At 27.9% G+C, this 23,175-nt stretch overlaps 6 protein-coding genes and 1 long non-coding RNA gene across 11 annotated transcripts in view; 3 read left to right on the top strand and 4 right to left on the bottom strand.

The window, feature by feature from the left end:
- Nucleotides 1-6,621, bottom strand: part of sano (CABIT domain-containing protein serrano) — a 146,121-nt gene extending 139,500 nt beyond the window's left edge. The window contains exons 1-2 of one of the 2 annotated variants that reach the window (XM_085483921.1): nt 5,724-6,621; nt 5,485-5,548 (exon numbers count right to left, since the gene is read on the bottom strand). The gene's annotated coding sequence lies outside the window, so the exon portion shown is untranslated. The remainder of the gene's footprint in view (nt 1-5,484; nt 5,549-5,723) is intronic. The other variant, XM_029313453.2, reaches the window with a different exon arrangement.
- Nucleotides 3,669-4,830, top strand: LOC146722737 (uncharacterized). Its single transcript, XR_014924965.1, has 3 exons — nt 3,669-3,767; nt 4,246-4,440; nt 4,558-4,830. It is a non-coding gene; the product is annotated as an uncharacterized LOC146722737 (long non-coding RNA).
- A 376-nt stretch (nt 6,622-6,997) lies between the features above and the next one.
- RpS11 (ribosomal protein S11) lies at nt 6,998-8,779 on the top strand. Its single transcript, XM_029313445.2, has 5 exons — nt 6,998-7,081; nt 7,335-7,460; nt 7,868-8,073; nt 8,277-8,421; nt 8,642-8,779. The coding sequence occupies exons 1-4, from the start codon at nt 7,070-7,072 to the stop codon at nt 8,398-8,400; spliced, it is 468 nt and encodes a 155-aa protein (XP_029169278.1). The 5' UTR covers nt 6,998-7,069; the 3' UTR covers nt 8,401-8,421; nt 8,642-8,779.
- A 1,022-nt stretch (nt 8,780-9,801) lies between these two features.
- LOC114939214 (lysM and putative peptidoglycan-binding domain-containing protein 4) lies at nt 9,802-11,228 on the bottom strand. The gene is made up of 3 exons (XM_029313464.2): nt 11,007-11,228; nt 10,619-10,823; nt 9,802-10,535 (listed from the first exon to the last, which is right to left on the bottom strand). Exons 1-3 carry the CDS (start codon nt 11,054-11,056, stop codon nt 10,008-10,010), a joined length of 783 nt encoding a protein of 260 aa, XP_029169297.2. The 5' UTR covers nt 11,057-11,228; the 3' UTR covers nt 9,802-10,007.
- Nucleotides 11,229-11,451: 223 nt separating this feature from the next.
- Nucleotides 11,452-14,730, top strand: LOC114939187 (uncharacterized). Of its 4 annotated transcripts, none has more exons than XM_085483910.1 (5): nt 11,452-11,542; nt 12,260-12,730; nt 13,064-13,756; nt 13,858-14,110; nt 14,205-14,730. In XM_085483910.1, exons 2-5 carry the CDS (start codon nt 12,275-12,277, stop codon nt 14,318-14,320), a joined length of 1,518 nt encoding a protein of 505 aa, XP_085340036.1. In that variant the 5' UTR covers nt 11,452-11,542; nt 12,260-12,274; the 3' UTR covers nt 14,321-14,730. The 4 variants fall into 4 exon arrangements, with proteins under 4 accessions (XP_085340036.1, XP_029169253.2, XP_085340035.1 ...); XM_029313420.2 differs by lacking the exon at nt 11,452-11,542 and adding an exon at nt 11,564-11,613; XM_085483909.1 differs by lacking the exon at nt 11,452-11,542 and adding an exon at nt 11,643-11,665.
- Tes (testin LIM domain protein) lies at nt 13,916-19,768 on the bottom strand. Its single transcript, XM_029313446.2, has 5 exons — nt 19,304-19,768; nt 19,000-19,201; nt 18,594-18,886; nt 16,619-18,145; nt 13,916-16,162 (listed from the first exon to the last, which is right to left on the bottom strand). Exons 1-5 carry the CDS (start codon nt 19,364-19,366, stop codon nt 15,809-15,811), a joined length of 2,439 nt encoding a protein of 812 aa, XP_029169279.2. The 5' UTR covers nt 19,367-19,768; the 3' UTR covers nt 13,916-15,808.
- Nucleotides 19,769-20,022: 254 nt separating this feature from the next.
- On the bottom strand, nt 20,023-23,148 carry LOC114939206 (putative ATP-dependent RNA helicase DDX55 homolog). The gene is made up of 7 exons (XM_029313447.2): nt 22,738-23,148; nt 22,523-22,630; nt 21,932-22,204; nt 21,492-21,850; nt 21,049-21,246; nt 20,287-20,977; nt 20,023-20,181 (listed from the first exon to the last, which is right to left on the bottom strand). The coding sequence occupies exons 1-7, from the start codon at nt 22,834-22,836 to the stop codon at nt 20,143-20,145; spliced, it is 1,767 nt and encodes a 588-aa protein (XP_029169280.1). The 5' UTR covers nt 22,837-23,148; the 3' UTR covers nt 20,023-20,142.
- Nucleotides 23,149-23,175: the final 27 nt, after the last annotated feature.

Below are 23,175 nucleotides of genomic sequence, written 5' to 3'. Positions count from 1 at the left end.
ATTTGACGTATTATTTGATTATATTACTATAATCATCTATTATTTGATTATATTACTATAATCATCTATTATTTGATTATATTACTATAATCAGTCAAAGAATGTATTGGTAAAAAATTTTATTTTCTCAGTTCAATAATTATAAATTAATTATAATTCTAATATATTAATTTGGAGGATATATACTAGTTTCATTATTTATATATTTGTAAAATGCTTTATATATATTAAATTCACTTCTGTTTCAAAAACATAAAATTATAGTTATGTAGATAAAAACAAACATAAAAACGCGCGGAGAAAAATCTGCTCAATTCTTTTAACTCTTTCTCTTATTTTCTTTATCTCTCTTACTCTTAATGAAATGTTTATTAGTTTTTCGCGAATGTATCATATACTTTACACAGAGAGAATTTTATCTTAGACTTTACTCTGAAAATCGTGATAATCGTGAGACAATATGATATTGGAAGAATTTTATAAGAATTTCTCAGATTAATATTTTTACCATAATAAAAAATATAAATATCTAATACATATTAATATTTTTTATTATAGTAAATATTAATTAGAGAAACGCTTACAAAATTCTTCCAACATCATATTGTCACACCATGATTACCATGATTTTTAGGATAAATTCTAAAAGAATCTACGTGTATTAGAATAAATTTTCTTTTCTTTAAAATAAATCTTTACAAGCGTGTTAACAAAACACAGTATCATGTTTATATTGTAAAAAAAACATAAAATTAAAAGAGTAGGTTTAATTTAAAAATATTGTCTATATATTTATAATGACACGAGAAATTCAATATTCGTTTTTCACAACGTACATGTATCTTCATACGACAGCAATTTGATATTACATTTTATATAATTTAGTTTTAATTTGTAAATGTATTCTTTAGTGTTGAAATACAAAATAATAAAATATATAAATTAAATAAATATAATGTAGTATTAATCCCAAAATATGAAAGCATATATTGTTTATTGATAAAAGATATAAATTAATAACAGCTAATGCACATTTTTTAAATCTCTATCATTGTCATCTCATAAATAAAACGTGCTCATTGTATATTTTTTATAGATGTAGAATTTTGCAAACCACGTTTATATTACCTTCTTTAGAAAATTATTTTGATTTATGCGAACAATAAATATTGATGTACTTATTTTGTTATCACGCAAGTAATGAAACCCTAATTGAAGCAAAAACGTAGCAGCAAAGTAATGTTGTGTTCTCCGTGGGAAAGGACGGCAAAGAATCTTAACACTGTTTATATCCAAAGAAGGACGTTGTTAGTAACAATTAAAGTGCGTATACGCACGGATGTGGTTTATAACCGAATATCGTTGGACTTTATAGATCCTGAAAGTATATATATAGTCTCCGCGATCTCTAGAAAATGCGCCTTGGGTGCTGTTGACTCGTTCACGCAATTACCTCAATAATAATCACGCGATAATTGCTCCTAAGAATCTCGTGTTGGCTTAATCTGACAGTGATTGGTGTGCATTTGCGAGATACAGCTACGATAATTAGTTTGCGTTTCGCCACATACAAACCAGATCCGTCTTTGATATTTTTCAATTTCTATCGCAAATCGATAGTACATATGATGTGTTTCGTGTACAACTAACAGATACCTTCTTTCATATCTACCCTTTACTATTAATGTTAATCACAAAAATACCTATTACAAAATATACATAAGAAATTACATTGTTGTGATTGCATATAAATAAAATTACATATAGATAAAATTGCATATAGATAAAATTGCATATAGATAAAATTACATATAGATAAAATTGCATATAGATAAAATTGCATATAGAAAAGAAGAGTGAACACTTTCACTTTCATTTTAAATATAAGTACTGCAAATATATAATTAAATATATTAATGCATTTGTTTGTTTAAAGTGTCTCTTGATATAAAATTTAGGCACAACTTGCCTTCCGCAGTTTGCGGAAACGAAATAAGACACAGACATGAAACACAAACACAGGAATATTGTTTTTCATTGAATTTCGTGTTATATAACCATATGAAAACCAAAGGCGAGAGAATATAGTCGCAATATCCGCAAATATAAACCATTACGTGAGCAATCTTACTTATACTTACGTAGCCATATTCCTGCGTGTTTTATATGGATAATATGGCAAAAACTTGCGTGCGGTATAGGCAGCAATATTTTCGCACTTGTCACGTCGAAAGATCGTAAAAGCTGAAATTATCTGCGCCTGGCGCGGGCAACCGCAGAACAATGCAACCGCAATGTATTGCTCTTCAGTCAGCCAGTGTTATTTCGTTAAAAGTCACTACAGCTCATAACTTCTGCAGACGCAATTTGAATCCGATTATTTGCAAGGGCAGATTTGCCAACGCAATAAACGCAAATAGGAGCATTTTATCGGTTTAACTTTAAGAGAACACAATTTTGTACAGTTCAGAACTTGCAAACGTCAGAAAACTTGTAAAATTTAATATTGGTCTTTCTTTTAAAAAACTATTAAGATGTTATGAGAAGAAACTTTTTTAAAAAACAAATATTTAAACTTTTTGGAAATATTCGGCGACTGAAAGAGATTGCATCTAGTTCTAACATCATATGTGAAAGATTGATATTGATATATAATGTTTGTATACATGATGTATTTAATATATATTATGATACATATGAGTAATTTAAATTTTTCTTCATTTAAAGTAATCTTCGATGAACTATTATGAGTTAAAATTACGTTTATTATTATTTCCCTTCTTCTCTCTTTCTCTCTTATTTTTGTTAAATGAATTTTTTTCTCTATATGAATCTAATTGAATTTTTGTTACTTATTTTATCCTCTCACTTGTGTTTTTTTAGATTCTATTAAAGGAATTAGAGTGAATTAAATATTCGAAATAAAAATTATCAAATACAAATGTTCATTAATAGTTATGCAATATAAAATACATAATAATGTACTTTTACGAAAAATACTCGCGATAACTTTTCATGTAAGATTCATTTTTAAACAGCAACAAGTACACGAAATACAAAACAAAATTTATTTATTTTTGTTTGCTGATGATTTGAAGATTTTTCCGACATTATACAAACCAAACAATATCATTGATTCGAAATCCAGTTGTTTCTATGTAACAATTATTTAAACCAATTTTAAATGCACCAATTTTTTTAAAATTGATTATTTTTATATAATAATTACTTGAAACATAGATGTTTTAATTTTAAAATTAAATATAGTTTTGCACTATTAGTATTTTTATAAAATAATTATATTTTAATTTTAAATCGTATTTATTAATAAATATATATATAATTGCAATTAAATAATATTTTTAATACAATTAAAAAACAAAATGCTTGAAAAAGGCCTAATAAAAATTAAATTTTATACTTTTAACTATCGAGCATATCAATTAATTTTAAAAAACAAAAGTAATAAATTTAAGAGAAAGAGAGAGAGAGAAAGTTAAAAACAGAAAATAGAAGATACAAACTCATCATAATTCATCGAAAATACTTTCAAAAAATTTAAATGTCATCTTTTGTGTATAAAAACAAAACTCTAACATTGTTATATTATTGAAAGTTGTTGACAAGTCAGTAGTTGCTATTATAGCTTCACAGATAAAACAAATTTGGATAATTTATTCGATAAATTTTTAATAAAAGAAATAAAGAAAACTAAAGTGTGCTTATTCCAGTAATATATATTTTTTATCAGAATATATATTTTCACGGTAAGCAACAAATATTCCATAATTTATAATTTATGTATGTATATTGTACTAATATATAAAGAATCTCATATTTAAAAATGTATGTTATAGTAATATGTTATATTTATTTATTTTCAAAAGAAATTATATCAAAAATCGGGCAAGTTAGTAATTGAAGCAATAAAACTGCAATAATTATTTGATATTTTTTCTGATGCAAAGTAAAATCAATTGTTTCAATAATATAATAGATTTTATCGATAGACTTTGTCTACTCTGTCTCAATTTGTTTTTGTTCATTAAATATGCTTTCCAACTTATTATACAACATTTCAACCTGTTTTTATACATTTTGATATTACAACAGAGCAGAAATTAATTGTTAAGATATATGTATATTTGTATTAAATAATTATATCATAATTGTATTATATTAAGGAAGAAATATAACAAATAACAGAAACATTAATTAATCGCAGTAAAGTAATTCTGTTATTAGATTTGGCTTGCTTATTTTTGGACAATCAACAATCGCGAATCAAGAAAATCAAGTGATATATCATATACGTATATTTTAGATACAAATGGATCTCATACATATGAAGACATTAAAATCTAAAAAACTTAAAGAATATTATTATTTTGTTCTTTTTTTGTGTCCTTATTGTAAAATATGTATAATCCATGAAATAATGTAAGTATAATTGACAATAAATTACATAAAAGCTATGATAAAATTAATAAATTTAAAATTGACGTGATTAGTCTATTTGTTTTGAATATTATCCTTTACAAGTTTATATATTTTCAGACATCAAATAGAAGCAAATATCGCATACATACAGTGCGAAAATTGCAAATTGACTCTTCGAATTGATACGAAACCTTATTCGAATAAAAACGACATTATTAAACAGTTCTTAAAAACCGTAGGAATACTTTTAGAATGCTCATTTGTGGAAAAAGATTTTTACTAAGACTCTATTTTTAAGACTATAAAAACAAAATAATAAAAAATGGAAATATTTTATTTCCGAAAAAATTCAATTTATATTACAATTTATACTGACAATGAAATGTATTATGGAACTATATTTCAAATGTATGTATAATATATATGTGTGTATATATATGTTTTTGAATACATCTACATTTTATAATTTTTAATCTGTATTTTATAATATTGTGTAATGATGTGCATCGTATTTCCATGACTAATTAATTGTAGCGTTTTTAAAATAAGTAGTTTTTATTATATGTTTTAATTAAAAAAAGAAAAAATTATATGATTTCTTAATCACACGCAAGTTTTCTTTTTACTTTGTTTCAACGTGACAAATGACAATATTGACAAATAATTGTATGCTATATGTAACGATATATATATTTAACGATATTAGCAATATTATATAATTATATCATTAGTAATACTGAAGAAGAACTTTAGCCTCTCCGATTTTGCCGAAACTTTACAATATTGTGTATTTTTGTGCGTAAAACACCAATCTGAATTAAAATTCGTCGTTTTCACATAGAGAAAAAGTTATAGTTTAGTAAAGGGTTTCACTCTCCACATAAAGGAACTGGATTTTATTTTATACAAATTCGTTTTACGCACAAAAATATGCAATATTGTAAACATACTATATTGAGTTTATCTTGATGCCGATCAATATTTATGCATATATTGTTTTATCGCTTTATCAATAAATAATAAAATATAAATAATTCGACTCACATTTCGACTCACTTTTTTTCTCTAGTCCCTGCATATTCTGAATTCCTCGGCAGCATTATTTTTCCTATATAAATAATTTTAAACATTTAAAAAAAAATAAAACAAGCAAATATTATTTAAATACATATAATATTCTAACAAAATAATGCACAAAAATGTATCATGCAAATATGAGTATGTCTAATTAAACTTAAAAAAATAATATAATATAATAAAATAAATAATAAAAAATAATTTACCATCTAGTTGTTTCGCTGTTGCCCGATGCCACCCGGGGCTTCCTCCTCGTAGAAGAAGCACTTGCACTCGCGTTATTTTTTTTATCGAGACGCCCGGGTTTTAGCTACAACACTTTCGACACATTTTGACAAGACGCGAAGCTTTTTTTCACACGAAAAATCGAAGGGCCTTAACAAACGACGACGACTTCCTCGCGACGCACTAGGAGTCACCGATGTTCGAGGTCGAGCGAGTTTCAAGAATTCAGCGTTCGCGAAACAAGACGTGTTTTCCGAACACCCTATATATGATACACTCGCAATCGTCGCGTATTTCGATAAGACACGATTAATATATGCGCTTCTCGTTCTTTGTCAAATATTTCAGACTCGACGATTTTCGAGAAAATTTTGGAGAAATAATCACAATATGGCGGCGCGATCATGTCGTAATTAATCCGCAATTTTTACGAGAATTTCGAGCCTAATTCGGCGCGGGACGATATTTCGATACGATGATGCGAAGGTACGACCGGAAACGCGCCGATGCTCGCTCAGAATGCGATCGACAACGTCAAAAAACTCCCGAAATTCGCGTCGAAAGCGCGCGGTGATTCTTCGCGATCCACTCCCAGAAACTCGCGCGCGCGAAATTTTGGCGGCTAAAGTCGGAGTTGTGACGTTACGTGAGGGAGGGGAGAGGGCGAGAAATGGACGGGAGATTGCGCGAAATTCAGGGTCGACTAGATCAATCTCGTCGTGCGATCCCGATCACGATGTATCGGTACACGCGACGCGATCGGATGCACACGATAATTAACGACGCGAGGACGCTAATTAATACTCACGCCAATTAATTACTTGTACTTTTGTGGACCGGACTCCGGCGACGAGCGCGCGAACCTTGGTCGTGAACGATAAGTGCACCTAGAGAGTAGAGAGTAGCACTACTGTCTGCAAGAGTCGATATTGCGATTCTCGAAGTATCGAAGCGACGAGCCAATCGCAGCGTCCGGTTCTGAAAACGAGTGCAAAAGTGCAACTGTGAATCGAACGATGTTATTATATTATTATTTAATAGAGAAATCAAATTCGAACAGCTGTAATATTATAAATATTACAAATATTTGCGAACTAATAAGTGTTATAAATTAAATATAATTAGTGTAATTAATTGCAGAACGACGATCTACCTGCAATATAATCGTAATCGTGCACATTTTTGTTGCAAAATATATCGATCTATCGATAATAAGTATATATATTTTTTTTTCTATGTTGGTTGCACTGCAGAGTCGCTGAAATCAAGATCCGTTGCATGGTCGCGCTGTTTCCGGTTTACATCGGTCTTTCACTTTCCTAGCAAGATGGCTGATCAGGTATGCATGCGATATTGTAACAGTCAATAAATGGGATTTTTCATACGTCGCGGTGTTATTTTGTGAAAACGTGCTGTGTTCTCGCGACAGTTAGCATTACGCATAAATATTCGCAAAATGCAAGATCGTAGATTAAAGTATGATCGAGAAATCACAGTCGCCGACGTAGCACGTGGTTAGGTCAAACACGTCTGTCTCGAGAATGAAATTCAGATGTAAAAGAAATACATAATTTATATAATTTTGTTTGTAGAGCGAGCGCGCCTTCCAAAAACAACCCACGATCTTTCTTAATCGCAAGAAAGGTCTGGGCCCGAAACGTAGGAAGCCTATGAGATACAGCCGCAATGTCGGGCTTGGTTTCAAGACTCCTCGTGAGGTGAGCATACATCTATTCATTCAGTTATCTCGGTAATCTATTCTCTTAATTTGCAATATTTCCATTTCTATGCGTATCAATCATCTGTGTAGTAATCTTTGAAAGAATGAGTGTGTTATGGAGTAAGTTCTTACTTTAAATTTATAAAGATCAAAAGAACATTAATTTTATTAATTAAGGTATATATTGAAAGTTATTTAATATATGGATAATAAAATTATATATATACGTAATTGAATTACTATTATCGCTATAATTAAAATATCTAATATGATGATAAACAACGACGGTCTTCTGAAGATATATTGAAGAATAGTCTATTCTCACACACTGAGTAATTGCACATTTAATTTCTTCTATAATAAAATGTGTACAAAAGATTTCATATGTTGGTTTCATCTTTACAGGCCCTTGAAGGAACCTATATTGATAAGAAATGCCCATTTACTGGCAATGTATCGATTAGAGGACGTATTCTCACTGGTGTCGTACAAAAAATGAAGATGCAACGTACTATTGTTATACGCAGGGATTATCTACATTACATTAGGAAGTACAATCGTTTTGAGAAACGTCATCGTAACTTGAGCGTCCATCTTAGCCCTTGCTTCAGGTATAATAAAATAATTTGCACTTTCCAGTAATGTCAAACTTTTACTGACTTTTGTTCTTATATGATGATAATTATATCACGATGGTCTACTGACAAATAACTAGAATTTGAAGAATTATTATGAATCTGACAAAATAATAATGAAAAGAAATATAACATTAATTATAATTAAATACTTATACATTTTTTAAATTAAATTTCAGGGATGTAGAAATTGGTGATGTAGTCACTATTGGTGAATGCAGACCTTTAAGCAAGACAGTAAGATTCAATGTATTAAAAGTTTCAAAAGGAACAGGATCAAAGAAGAGTTTCAAGAAATTTTAAACATCTCTTTTTCTAATAATGGTTTGTAACTGTTTCATCTTTTTGTTTATAATAGTATTGTTATAATTACAAATATAATTAAATTTAAATATAATTAGACTTAAGATGATGAAAAAAACGACGGTCTTCTGAATATATATTGAAGAATATATTCTCACATACTCTGACTTTTTTTGCATTTTTTTTTTTTTAAGTAAAATTTATAACGTGTCTTGTATTATTGTTGTTTTAATTATTACAGAACATTACCAGATGAGGATGTGAAGGAAAAACTGTAAAATTTTACAATTAAATACAGTTATAAGGATTACACACAAATGTGTATTGTAATTTATATTCAAAACCTGCTCAAATAAGAAATAAAATTTCTAAAAATGTTTATTATATATTTTTATAATTATAATATATAATTTTTCATAATCTAAGTTTGACTTTTCAAATATAGTATTATATATTTTGCAGAAAGAGTAAACATTTTTTTCAATATTTACGTTTATATAATTTTCTACAAATATAGAATAAATATAAAAGAATTATTAATTGTGAAATAATGACATCATCTAGTTTCTAAAAATGTATGTTAATAATTTTGAACACATATTTAATATACAAAAATAATTTTACATAAAAAATTTGGCAACAATTATTGTCATATTATTGTAGTAATGGCATATAAATTAATTTTTAAGGAAAGACAATATGCAATTCGTTAAAATTAAGATGACAAAAATAATATACTTTAAGTAGTAAAATAGATATATAAGTATATATAATAATACATATTTTATATACTTTTTTCATATATTAATTATAATATGCACCATACAATATATATATATAATTTGAATATTTTCAATTCTATTAAAAATATAAAAAATTTATTTTATAGTATTTGAACAATGAATAATTCAGAAAATTACAAAGGCACTAGTGAGCTTTATATATAAATTTTTATAAATCATTTCCTAATATTATTCTCTATCAACATATAGTCTAATCATTTTTATTAAATTAATTATTGTGTCAAAAGTTTATCACACTTATGCTCTTAATATAGCATAACAAGTTAACAATTTTTCTTAAATAAATAAATTTAGTTATTTCATTAAATTATATTAAAATCTGTTATCTAAGCTGTTAACAATAATAGTTTTATATATATATATATATATATATATATATATATATATATATATATATGAATAATTTAAACACAAATAAGATTTTATGTACAAAATTTTTACAGAAATAATCTCGTTTACATTTGAATTATTCTATATATCAGTTATTTTTCAAATGAAAAATCTCACTCAGTATCAAAAATACTACTTTGAGATTAAGAACTATTTTTGTTATAAAATAAAATAAGAGAAAATATATATTTCTAAATATATAAAGATATATACAATTATATATATACAGCTCTAACTAATAAAATCTGAATAAATATATCAAGATTTATAATGCATATATAAGAAAATGTAATAATCAAAACATCAAGTATTTAGTCCAAAATTTAGAGAAAAATTATATCTACATAGAAAATATACATTCTCTTATATTTTATACTTACGAAATATTTATATATACTTTTGTTATGCAAAATATCAATTACTTATAGTTATATTTCCTTTCGTTGTTGAATATTCGGCTATATAAAGTATATATATTATAATAGGTCCTGCAAAACTTAACAATAATGAAAATATAAGAAGTTGCATCCAAGATAATCCCCAATTGTCTCCAGAACATTTAAATATATCTGTTTCACAAGATTCTGTTATTTCTGTATCTTCTGTATCATTAAGTAATCGATCATGTTCTGTATGTGGAATTTCAGAGGAATTGGCACTATTATAAGATGATAAAGGTTCACATACCGAATTTAATATAATAGCATTAATTTCCATGTTTGAGGATTCTGTGGTCGATACAGTATCAAAGTCTATTAACTGTTCTTCCTTTCTTGCAGGGAATTTTTCTTGGCTTTGTGTAGATGTAATAACATTCTTATCTTGGTTTTCAGGCAATGTCTCAGTTAAGATAGAAAATGGTTGTACAGGAACCTTAATATAAGGCTTTGCATATATCTCATTCTCTTTGTCAATTTTATTAATATGTTTCAATTCAGATATCTAAAATTATGCAATATAAAAAAATTAGTATTAAGCTGTGAATATTTTATGCTACATTTTTGTAGATCAAATTTTCTACATACTGTACATCTATATCGAAGAGCCAATGCCTGCAAGGTATCATCAGGTTTTATTTGTACATTGATCACCTGGATTTTGCGACGTGATGATGTGGATTTTTTAATAATTTGTAAAGAGATATTCTCCTCATCTGTACTATTCTCGTCATCCGAATGTAAAAATACATAATGCGGAGAACTTTCCCTTCCACGCTGATGGATCATCTGCCTGAAAATATACTTGTTATTAAAATAAACTTTCCACTTAACTTAAAATTTTCATATGCTAATCAAAAAATAGATAACTTATAAAGACTATACTGATTATATCTCTCTACAAATCAATTTTATACATATTATATTTGTTCGTAACTGTTACAAAAAAATTTAATTGGATATCTCCAAAATTTACCTGGTATTTTTCTGATCGTCGAACATTAAGTTCATTAATTTTTGCGGCATAGTGTGATAATGCTTGACGTCCAATATACTTTTTTAACAAAAATGTTTATTCGCGTATCATATCTGCATATAAATATTTAAAAAATATATTGTCACAATATTAGCATTATGACAGATATTCACATCTAACCTAATGCGAAAATCGTACTATATTCATCAAATATATACTCTTGCACTCTTTTTTTATGCACAATGTTTGTAGATGCGTCATTAAAAAAATTGAAGGACGTGTTTCGTTTGACGTTTCGAAAGATTCGAGTTGTTTGATTGGCCAATCAGGGCGGAAGAAGCAAAGCATCGCTTCGCTCTGATTGGTCGATCAAAAGCTTCGAAAACTTCGTAGTGTCAAATGGAACGTACGCGTACTCTCCAGAATATTCGTCTTTCATGAACGAACGTGTCGGCCAATAGCCGGTGTTGGCCGTTGTATTGTGTAGGATTTTGCCGCGCAAACATACACGACAATCGTAACAACTACGTAATAAGGTAAATGCGCATATATATTATCCATTAATTATATTTCGCAATATGATGCAGAGATATCATTCACGACCCGTGTAGGCAGATTAATTTGGCTAATTAGCTGCGATAATTGTTATGCATGTACAGGTGTCGTATAGGCTTACTAGCCACGCATTTTGTGTGTACCCATTTGCATTTTCCTCATTTTTTTTCTTCGTATATCTTTTTTAAATTAAATTATTTGATATATTTGAGAAACATTGTTATAGATAAAATAACGTGTGCTCAAAATAATTCGTTGAAAAATATATTTCTTATTATTGCGAAATATTGCAGATTTTTTTTGTTATGCGACTTTTTGTAAATGCTATGTAAATTTGATAGTTAGATATGCCAGAGATTTAACAAACTATGTACATAAAATTAAAGCTTTGTAATCTCATCTTTGTTTATTATTACATTTAGCTTAGTATTCAATAGAACTGTCTGATATTTGCATTTGTTCCAGGATAACAGAATTTTATCGTACATTAATGTGAAATAATGCTGTATCACACATTTTAGTATTAAATAATTTGTGTATGTGTGTATATATATATATTATATATATGTAAGCCTGAAAGAATGTTATCTCTTATGAGATCTCATTGAATTATTTTTATTTTGTTCCTGTATTTTCTTTTGTTGTATTTTCTATTTTTTTTCTTGTAATATCTAAAATAAAATATATATTTGTTTCAGATTATTGTTATAAAAATGGTAGACTCTGATCATGAGGAAGAAGACATCGAAATCGATAAGTTGGAGTTATCTTCAGATTCTACAGATATTATAACAACAAAGAAAAGACCACGAATGGAAGATTCTGAAGATGAAACAAAAAATTTACCTAAAAAAAAGCAAAATTTTTTCAATGAAGGGTCAGAAATATTAAAAAAAGATAAAACTGAAACAGTTTCAGATAAAAATGGTACAGATCAATATAATATAAAAGAGGAAAAGGATGCAGTATATAAAGAAAGTGAGCAAAAGATACATGAGAATTCTCTGTCTGAATCAAACACTGATAAAGAAGATGAAAAAGATAAAGAAGAACAAGATCATAAACCAAACAAACAGGAGAATGGGAATGAGAGTCTTTTAGACAAAGATAATTCCATTGTGGATGAAAATTCTTTCAAAATAAATAAAGAGAAAACAGATATAAAAAAGGTAAAAACATTTATTGAGATAATTTTATATAATTTGTTATTTTATTTAGATCAATTTTTTTCTACATGCTATTTAAATATATTTCTCTTTATATTTCTATATACTTTTAAGTTGTATACTTTTTCTTTGCTTTTACTTTCAAATTGAACTAAATTGTTAATGTCTTGATACTAAAATAAAATCACAAAATGGGATATTTTTAAATTAAATGACTTCAATATTGAAAATCAAATTTTTTTTTATGTATTGATTATTTACTTTTTCTTTATATTAAAAAACAAAAAAAACTTGTTACAAATATAAATGCAATATCTTTCAATTTTTGATCATAAGGAAGAAGAAGGAAGTGACGAAGACAAAGAAAAAGAAGAAAGTAAAAAAAAAGGACGCGTTATAAAAAATCGAACTGTGGATACAGAAGTCGTAGATGGATTGGAGCTTTCAGTGGAATGCGCAAGTGAGAAAGAAGAATCAAGTTCTGAAAGTGAAGATGAGAAAGAAATAAAGCTGCGTCCAAAGACGGAAATTGTACTCGATCTAAATGAGTCAGATTGTAGAGACAGTTTGTCAGAGGCAGAAAAATCTGATTCACAAAAAACCACTGACACATTGGAGATTAAATCAGAGAAGACAAAGAAAAAAAGGACGCGAACAAGTTTCAGTAAACAGAAGGCTTCTGAATCTGAGGACAGTCTGAATAATAATTCAGATGAAGATTATAGTCCACGGACTAAAAAAAAAATGAAAAAACTTCAAATGACTAGCAAAGCAAAACGTTCTATGGAGCCAAAAAGAGGACGAGGTGTAAAGAAATCTTATAAGAAGAATACTGAAGATATATCTGATGATGAAAGTGCGGATTCAACAGAGGAAACTAATAAAACAAAAACTAAAGACAACATGAAAGAAGAATTATCAGAAAAGGAGTCTTCAGCAAGTAAAAGTAATAATAATTCAGCAAGTGAAAGTAATAATTCTGAAGATGAAGAAGATATGAAGAATAGAAGAACAAGACGTAGGAATGCTGTAAGTAATTTTCTTAATACAAAAAAATAAATCTGTATTATGTAAGTATCTATGTCGTAAGTATTACGTTTATAACATAACATAATATTAAACTATTTCAGGATCCGGAAAATAATAGGCAAATACAGACATTGAAAAAATATATAAAAACAGCTGGTATAAGAGTAAAATGTTTTAATGACCTTTGGGCTGGTTGTAAGAGTAATTCTGCAAAAATTAAGCGCCTAAAAGAATTGTTAGAAAGAAATGGTATTAGTGGAAGACCAACATTGGAAAAATGTAAACGAGTGAAAAAAAAGAACGAAAGAATGCGAGAAGCATCCGAATTAGATGTATCCAATATTATATCTGAAGGTTAATATTAAAGATGTATTATGAATTTATTTTATAATATCGTAATTATAATATTATAGTTATGTTATATATTATATTGTATTTATATTTCTAGGACGTGTTACGCGCGCAAGAAGAAATATCGTAAAATCAACATCTCCAGATACACCGCAACGATATCGAGAAACTCACAAACGTATTCATAGCATCGTGGATAGTGATTCAGAATAGAGCACAGCAGGTTGGGAAGTGAGTTATGATTGTTAAATCATGTAAATATATCTAATTATGTGCGCATGTTAGTATAGGACATGCGTACATATAATATACATATAATATTTTTCTAATATTCATATATTTTTGCATATCATAATTATCATTACTTATAGTGTCTTTCTTGTCCTATTTTTTTCAATGAATTATGTAATTATTAATGATATTAAATTGTGTGAAATATCGAGACTTATTTTTATTATATTGATATGTTATTCATACTGGTAATTAAAATAAATTATTAATTGTTCGTATAGTTAACATATGCATTTGATACGAGAGCAATGAAAAAACTTCTTGTGTAGAAATGTAAAGAAAGGACTTGCAAATGAGACAAACAAATTACAAGATTAAAATTATGAAAAATATTTTGTTTAAATATAGATTTTATATATATATATATATATATATATATATATACACACACACACACACACCACACACACGACATACTTCAAAATACACTAAGAATTATAATATATGAATATATTGAATATATATAAATAATTAACAATACAATATAAATTTTTTGTTATGCCTATATACATATACTGTTTTAGTTAATGTTAAAAACATAATAATTATTAGTAAATTTCTAATAATCAGCATTCAAAATATTTGTCCCAAATCTATGCCTATTTTTCTATCTTCAAAAAAATAATTATGTATTAATGAAAAACACGGTTACTATGTAATTCAGCACAACACTATTATACTCGAGATACTCTTATATATAAGGTTGAAGTGTCATTTTGTCACACAAATTAACATATTTTTTTTTTTTTACATACAAATTAAAATAACGACTTAAATATAAATTAAAGTTTATTTGATAACATGACAGATTATTGTAATATTTAGATAGCAAAAATTTTCGCTAAATCTTTATAACAGCATAGAAGATATTTTGACAAACTACTATAATGCTTTTTCATATATAATTAACATGTGTTGAAAGTAATTATAAAACTTTAAGGTGTGCAAAAAATTAAAAATATAAAAATTTATTTTCAAAATTATAGTAACTTTATAAAACTAATAGATTTACAGAGAGAATTTATTAATATTAGATAATATTAATATTATCCTATTAATATTAGTTCAATGCAGTTATTATTTCATTTTGTGTATCAATTATATATGTACATATAATGTACAAAATACGTTATTTTTACAGCATAATTGTAATATGTACACAGTAATATGTCGCTCAAATATTCATCACAATATGTGTATATTTAAATTACTTATAATTTTTTATTAATTATAATTCCACTCCTTTTCCAATAATTAATAAGAATTAATTGCAAATTTCACATTAATTATAACATTGTATATTATATTACATTAACTTTATGTACGAACATCATTTCTTTTTACAATAAAAAAATACATATAAAAAATAGTATTATGATATAAATACTTTTATTTATATATACATGTATTTTATCGGTTGAGGAACTTTGTAATACAGTCTTTACTGCAGAATAATTTATCTTCTTTTATCGCCATTCTACCGTTTAATAAATTCTTTTTACAGCTAAAGCAGCAAAAGCAGACTTCAGTTGCATGAAAGTTCAAATTTTTTATAGTTACACCCTGTTGATCAGCGGCAATCACTATATTGCAGGCAGCACATGTTTTTGCATATGATTTTTGATAACAAGGAAGACATAATGGACGATCATTTTCAGTAATATATTGTTGTCCAGCTAATGGCATATCACAATCCCAACAACAGAAATGTTTTACATGGTAATTGTGCCCTTCTGCAACCGTATATTCTCGTACAAAAATTAACTGCAACAAATAGAAATAAAAAAGAAGGTTAATTATATTATAACTTTAATCATTTTAAACATGGCTTGATAAAAAACAATTTTTTTCCATTTAAATGTACTTTCTTTAAATTGCAAATTTTTTGCAAAATCTTTATAAAATGTCAAGATTTTTTAGAAAAATATCGAGATATTAGGTTTTGAATTAGTTGATAAGTGATAATAAGAAAAGTAAACTTTTTTCAGAAGAGCAAATAGATGAATCATATTCTATTAATTTCAAACAAACTTTGTGGCAGAATCTTGATTAGAATTTTCACTCTTTAATTAAAAAGATATATTGAGAATTAAGAAATTGGTATAAATAATCTCCCTTAACACATTTTGGCTAAAAAACAGCTCACACAAAATTATCCAAGGCTTTCGTAATTCAAAGAAGGTACATTTAATGAAAAACAATCTGCATTTTAAAACTTACCTCGTCGCATGCAAAACATCGGACAATTCCCAAGAATGCAGCCAAATCTCTTCCACAATATAATTTATTCTTATAATAAAAATATACCAGATCTACCAACAATTCATTGCATACTGAGCAAACGAAACATCCAGGATGCCAGAATGCATTATTAGCCTTTTCCGCAGTTACAATCACATCGTCGACGCGTATATCTTCATGACACTTCTCGCATTTGTGCACTTTTGTTGACTCGATCTTTAAATCCTTCATATTGTCTTTTAGGTAATCTACGTGCTGTGCGTTCGATTGTTCATTGCAGTCCCCGATAATATGAGGAAATACTTGTTTTTGCAACTGTTCAGAATGTATAACTGTTGATTGCAGGATCGAACTACTCAACTCAGCTTGCAATGGACTGTCATTAACGAGACCTTGCGAATCACTTTGCAATGACGAATTCAATGTGGGAAGAGTAGGATCTACAAATATGTATTTATTTAATAAGGGATCCATAGCGTTTTCTGCTATGGTTTTAGACTCTATCATCGACGAATTATTCTTCGTTGGTTTGTGATTCGCCCTAATAGGTAAAGCAATTGATTCAATTATTTGAGATGGAGATTTGTACTTCTTCCTCTCTGCTTCTACAGGAGTGTTTATAATGTTGTTAACTTTTGTATTTTCCAGTAGAGTTCCTGCAGAATTTTTCATAGCAGTTTCAATAGCTGTTCTCTCCGCATCTTTATTAATATTCATAGGATTATTATTATTCTCCTTAGATCCAGTGCTACGTAGTACATCATTTGTGTCTAATAGTTGAGATGATTTAGGAACAGTGTGCGTAACCAAATTTTCCATGGCATTGTATTTATCAGCAAGCTTTTCTCTTATAAACATCAGGCTTTTTTCATCCAATGTACTTCCGATAATATCGTTGGCATGTATCGCACTAGGTGGAAGAAGAGCGTCCGCCAATATGGATTCCGCCATAGAAGCTGCTTCGTTATTAACTGTTTTCAAATCCGCAGTGTACGGCAAGATATTGTTAAGCGTTTCTCTGTGTCTCTCTAAAGCATCTTTCAACGCATTCCTTCCGTAAGGTATGTAATTTCCAGAAGTATGCATCTCGCGAACAGGTACGATTTCTTGCTCGGCAAGATGTGCAGGAATTGAAGAATGAATTACTTTATTCTCCATAGCTTTTTCGTTTATTGACACTATGTCACCTTCATATTGTAAATTCTCATTAATCAATTTCCCTCCGATTAGTTGAGATTTCGCGATATTGTTATTGGCAGGTACATTAGTTAGCGAACAGTTATATTCTTCTGCTTTGGAAATTTTATTGTCATTTATGATCATGGAATCCTGCTTATTTTCATGTGGATGCTTTGCATATAAATTTTTCACAGCAAAGCTACTTGGTGTACGTAATTGAACACCAGTAGAAGGTATGTAAGCTTTATGTTGCGGACTAAAATGTTGCATATCAGTTGCATTGATAGGCGTCATGAGAGAACGTTCGAATGGACGAGCGCCTAACATCTGAAAATATTTTTATTATAAATCTTTAATGAAGTATAATATATGCATAAAAGTTGTATGCACAATGTATAAAATATTCCAAAAAAAGTTCTTTATACTATACATTTTTGTGCTTTTTATAATTTAGCTCTGAGAATAAAATGCTTTAAGTATCTTATCAATTCAAGTCATATTTTCGTAATTTTGATTATTGTTCTTTAATTTACATATTAACAAAGCAATAAATATCAACAATAATACTTTTTACACATAGAACAAAACGACAGAATCCATGTAAGTAATCTCCTAGGAATTAAACTAATACACAATATGTTACACAATATGTGCTAACAATAGATACTGCAGATATTTTTTAATTAAATCAAATATATGCAAATCTACGATCTCAATAATAATAAAATCGTAATTTATATTAATAATATTACATACATATGTTGACACAACTTACCTTCATTACTTTGCCTTGACCTACATATTTTTTTATATTTTCCAAGTATTTTTCAAATTGCTTCTGTTCTTGTTCACTAAGTTCATCACAAACTTTGTGATCAATATCATGAAGTGGTAATTGTTTCTGCAATAATTGTTTCCGCAAAACAGCACCAACAGATCCTTTAATTGGTAATTTCTCTACAGGTAAAGCTTTCATATAATCCATAGCGAGTTCTTCTGTTGTATCTGGTGGTATCCATTCAAATGTAGTTTCAGCTTCATTTTGTTTCTTGTTATTTACTTTCAAACCTAGAAATTAAATTTAGAATTAGTTAATTATATATATATATATATATATATATATATATATATATATATATATATAAAAGAATAAAATAATCTAGAAATATCACAATACTAACGCATGGTCTTCTTTTTAAATTTTCCACTTGGTCCAAACAGCAGATCAAATTGTGGAAATTCATCGTCATCGACATCATGATCATCCCGACTACATTTACAATTTTTACAAATTTTTCGCCAAAAATGCAAATCAAGACCAGGACATGCAGAGTTACAATTCATACATGATGCACCAGCACCAGCTTCATGTGCTAAACGTGGCTAATAAAAAAATATAATGATCACTTAAAGTTTAATGTTAATTTTGATGCATAATATTCCTTTTCTACTTTTGAAAATCTTATAAAAAAAATTACAACATACCTTCCTTTTACGATTTTCTAGTTCTAACAACCACTTTGGACGATTCGCCGTTTCTTCTTCCATCTTTCAGTATGAAACTAAAACTTTCTGTTTCAGAAGATTATTCGTATTTAACATTCGTCAATTCTGAAGCTTATCTTGTGCGGCCACTTGATGAGCAATACGACATGAGTCATCCGAAAGACAGTTAGCGACTATTGCACCAATACTTAGTATTTTCGAGGCAGCTCCATTCTTCGCTACTTTTTCAAGATACGCACACATTCCCATATATGCTTGTATAGGAAATCATTTCACTCCCCTCTACAACGCTATCCTGGCCCTGCTACGCGATGAGCAATGACCCGCGTAGAGAGGGAACGCTTTTAAAGACATAATAAAGGTGGTAGGGATAAGTAGCAGCGGGCCTTGTAAAAGTGAATCTTGTGTTTGATTGTGTGCTTGTTTGCACAAATTTGCATGAATTTATGATATAACAGATGCAAGCAGAAACGTGAATTTCCTCTGTGATATCCTTATATCTCCTGCAAATGAATATTTATACTTATCAAACAAACACGACTTTATAATATATTTTATTACCTAATATGATTATATTATATATGATATATTATATATATATATATATATATATATATATATATATATATATATATATCCTTAAATATTCATAGGAATCTGATTAAAAGGAGCCGAAAGGAAATACAATACTACGTACGTTTACGTCACCAATTTAGCGTATAATATATTTTGAGGAAATATATACAATGAAAAAATATCAAGAATACTTGAGAGCCGATGTTGGCATATGTGTCTTATGTATTCAACTCTAATATTTTTTAGACTCCAAAAGACGCATCAAATTCTTCTTGTGAGATCTGCAATTAAATATACAAACATATAAAATGATAAAAATATTAATTAAAGTCATAGAAGAGAAAAAAATTAATTTTTCCAAGTAGAAAAAAAAATTAACACATTACCTTCTTCTTCTTGAATTTTTTAATTAATGCTATATCTTTTGCCAATTCCTCGAGATCTTCCTCTTTAATTCGTTTCCTCTTTTTTTTATTAGAAGTTGAAAGTTCTTGTTTCAATTTCTTTTTCTCCTTTCGTTTGGTTCGTTTCTCTTGTTTGTCCAGCTTTCTCTTCTTGCTTTCTGACCAGGATTCAGTTTGTTTTTGTTTACGTTTATGATTAGTTGACCAAACGCCTGTATTTTGATATTCAGTCAATTTCTCTATTCTGTGTAATTCACGTTGTTTGTTCGCATAAGGTATCGCGTTTATATCAATTTCAGGACCAACAAAAAACGATACATCCTTTCCTTTAAGCTCAGGCATTTTTGGCATTCTTAACAGTCCAAAACCCATTGCTAGCTTTCCCATATCAATATCTTTTAATCGAAGAATTAAATTGCATTCATGTTTACTGTACGATTGTATGTATGAAACAAATGCACGGTTTGCTTTATCAAACATAAGCCGATCTTTTTGTTGCAGGTGCCTCATACATTGCAAGCATTCTTCAATGATATTTTTATTTGGTTTTGTTATCATTTGTTGCAGTTCTACTTTTTGATTTCTTTTAATAAAATCTACATATGCATCTTCTGTTTCTAGAAGAAATAGTAATGCATTTCCTTCATTGCCAATCCTAGCAGTTCTACCGCATCTATAAGGAATATAAACTAATATTGCAAAATTATTTCTTTAAGATAATATTTCCTTTTACAACATTATTACCTGTGTACAAAACTACTGGCAGTAGATGGAGGATCATATTGTAACACCCAATTTATCTCAGATATATCAATTCCACGAGCCATTACATCTGTACATATTAAAATTCCATTTTCAGCACGTCGAAATTGGTCAAACACTTTATATCTTTTGCTTTTCATTTTACCATGTAAAGCTAGCACGTTTATTGATGGTAATAATCTGTAAATACATGTATAATATATACAAGGAGATTTTATGTAATACTTGATTACTCAAAATTTATTTTTAATATGCAAAAATTAAAATCAATAAAACATTGATTGAAAAGGATGAATATTAATCGAAAGTAACAAAAATACTACATTAAGAAATTATATTAAATGAAACATCTTGTAACAAAATAATTGAAATTTTATATGTAGCAAATAATATTTTGCTTAATATTTAATTAAAGCATAACTTACACTTGTATAACTCGACTGAAGTAATCCACACACGCACAGGTAGATAAAAATATCATATACTTTGTTTTAAATCCTATTGAGCGTATAAAATCTATCATTACTGATAACTTATGCTCAGATTGAACAATTGTATAACTATTGTTCAAATTTACAGGCGTTGAAATATTAGATTTCTCTTTTACAGTTATAAATGCTGGATTTCTCAGACCTGCCCTAATTAATTGTTGCAATTCTTTCGTCTGTGTTGCAGAAAATAAACCCGTTCTTCTAAGACGTGGCAAATAGCTTAAAATGCTATCTAAAGTTGCAGAAAATCCTAAATCTAACAATCTATCTGCTTCATCTAAAACAAGAAACTCCTAGAAATAACAATATTTGATTAGTCTAAGAATGCTAATTGCAGATGAATGATTTTGTTACAAAAAACTATGATTTCTTACCAGAGATTTTATACATAAACTCAAATTTATGAAACTACAATTGGATAAAATGTCTTCTAATCTGCCAGGTGTGGCAACAATAATATTAGCTCCTCTCTTCAAATTTTCTGCATCTTCTTTAAGTGTTACACCTCCAACTAACAATACTTGCTTCAATGATGGAATTTTTGCTAAGAATTTTTCCAAAACTTCGCTAATCTGTGTAGCCAGCTCTCTTGTAGGACTAATTATTATCGCTCCAATTTCCATAATTTTCCATTTTTCTGATCGTTTCTACATATTGTAACATATAAAAACTTTTTAATATCTTAATTCTCTATCAAAGATAAAAATAAATGTTTAGAATAACAATATACATGTTTTAATACAAAACAGTTTATAAGAAATAATCTCTTTTAAATACTTATCAATTCTCTTTTTCTGATAAATTTAAACAACTTTAAACAAATTAAAATTATATAAATGTAAGCAATATTTCTTAATATTTGATTTTTACAAATTATACATAAACACTTAAACTTCAACAAGCTTTAAAAGAAATTCCATATTCTAAATATATATTGAAATAAATTTATATAAATAAAAGATTACTTGTAATATCTCCAATAAAGGAACAAGAAAAGCAAGTGTCTTTCCACTGCCCGTAACTGCTTCTGCGGCAACATCTTTACCTTTCAGTAACAATGGTATACAAGCTGCCTGCAATTAATATAACAATAATTATGTCGTTATTTTACAAGCATACTTTTTAATAATATTTAATGTTTTAATAACGTTTCTAGTGCATACACATTATGTGATATTACCTGAACTGGTGTCATATCAAGAAATTTTAATTGTTTGAGTGTTTTTAATACAGGATCGCTTAACTGCACATCCAATTCTTTCCATTTTTGTGTTTTCATTATAAATCTATATTATCTATTTTATTTATCTCAAATAACAATTAAAAAATGTCTTATTTATAAAAGAATATATGATGTTGAAAACATAACTCTCTCAATCTGTCATATGAAGGTTAGGAGAAAATCTTTTGCTATTATTTTATATATGGATAGTGCTAATCTTTTCATGAAAGATATCAAAATAAAAAATATTTATAGATTGAAAATGTGATATTGTATTCTATATAGGCTAAAAATGCTATCAAAGGAAACTTAGAAATGGAAAATGCTAGAACAATCAGTAGCTGAATCACGTGGTTCGAAATTTAGTGCGCATGCGAGGAAAAATCAGCTCATGCA

The sequence above is a fragment of the Nylanderia fulva genome, unplaced genomic scaffold, assembly GCF_048542155.1.
Source record: "Nylanderia fulva isolate GAGA-0341 unplaced genomic scaffold, ASM4854215v1 Scaffold28, whole genome shotgun sequence".
Classification (NCBI taxonomy): Eukaryota; Metazoa; Arthropoda; class Insecta; order Hymenoptera; family Formicidae; genus Nylanderia; species Nylanderia fulva.
Note: the sequence above shows the minus strand (reverse complement) of the source record. Positions and strands in the feature narration are given on the sequence as shown.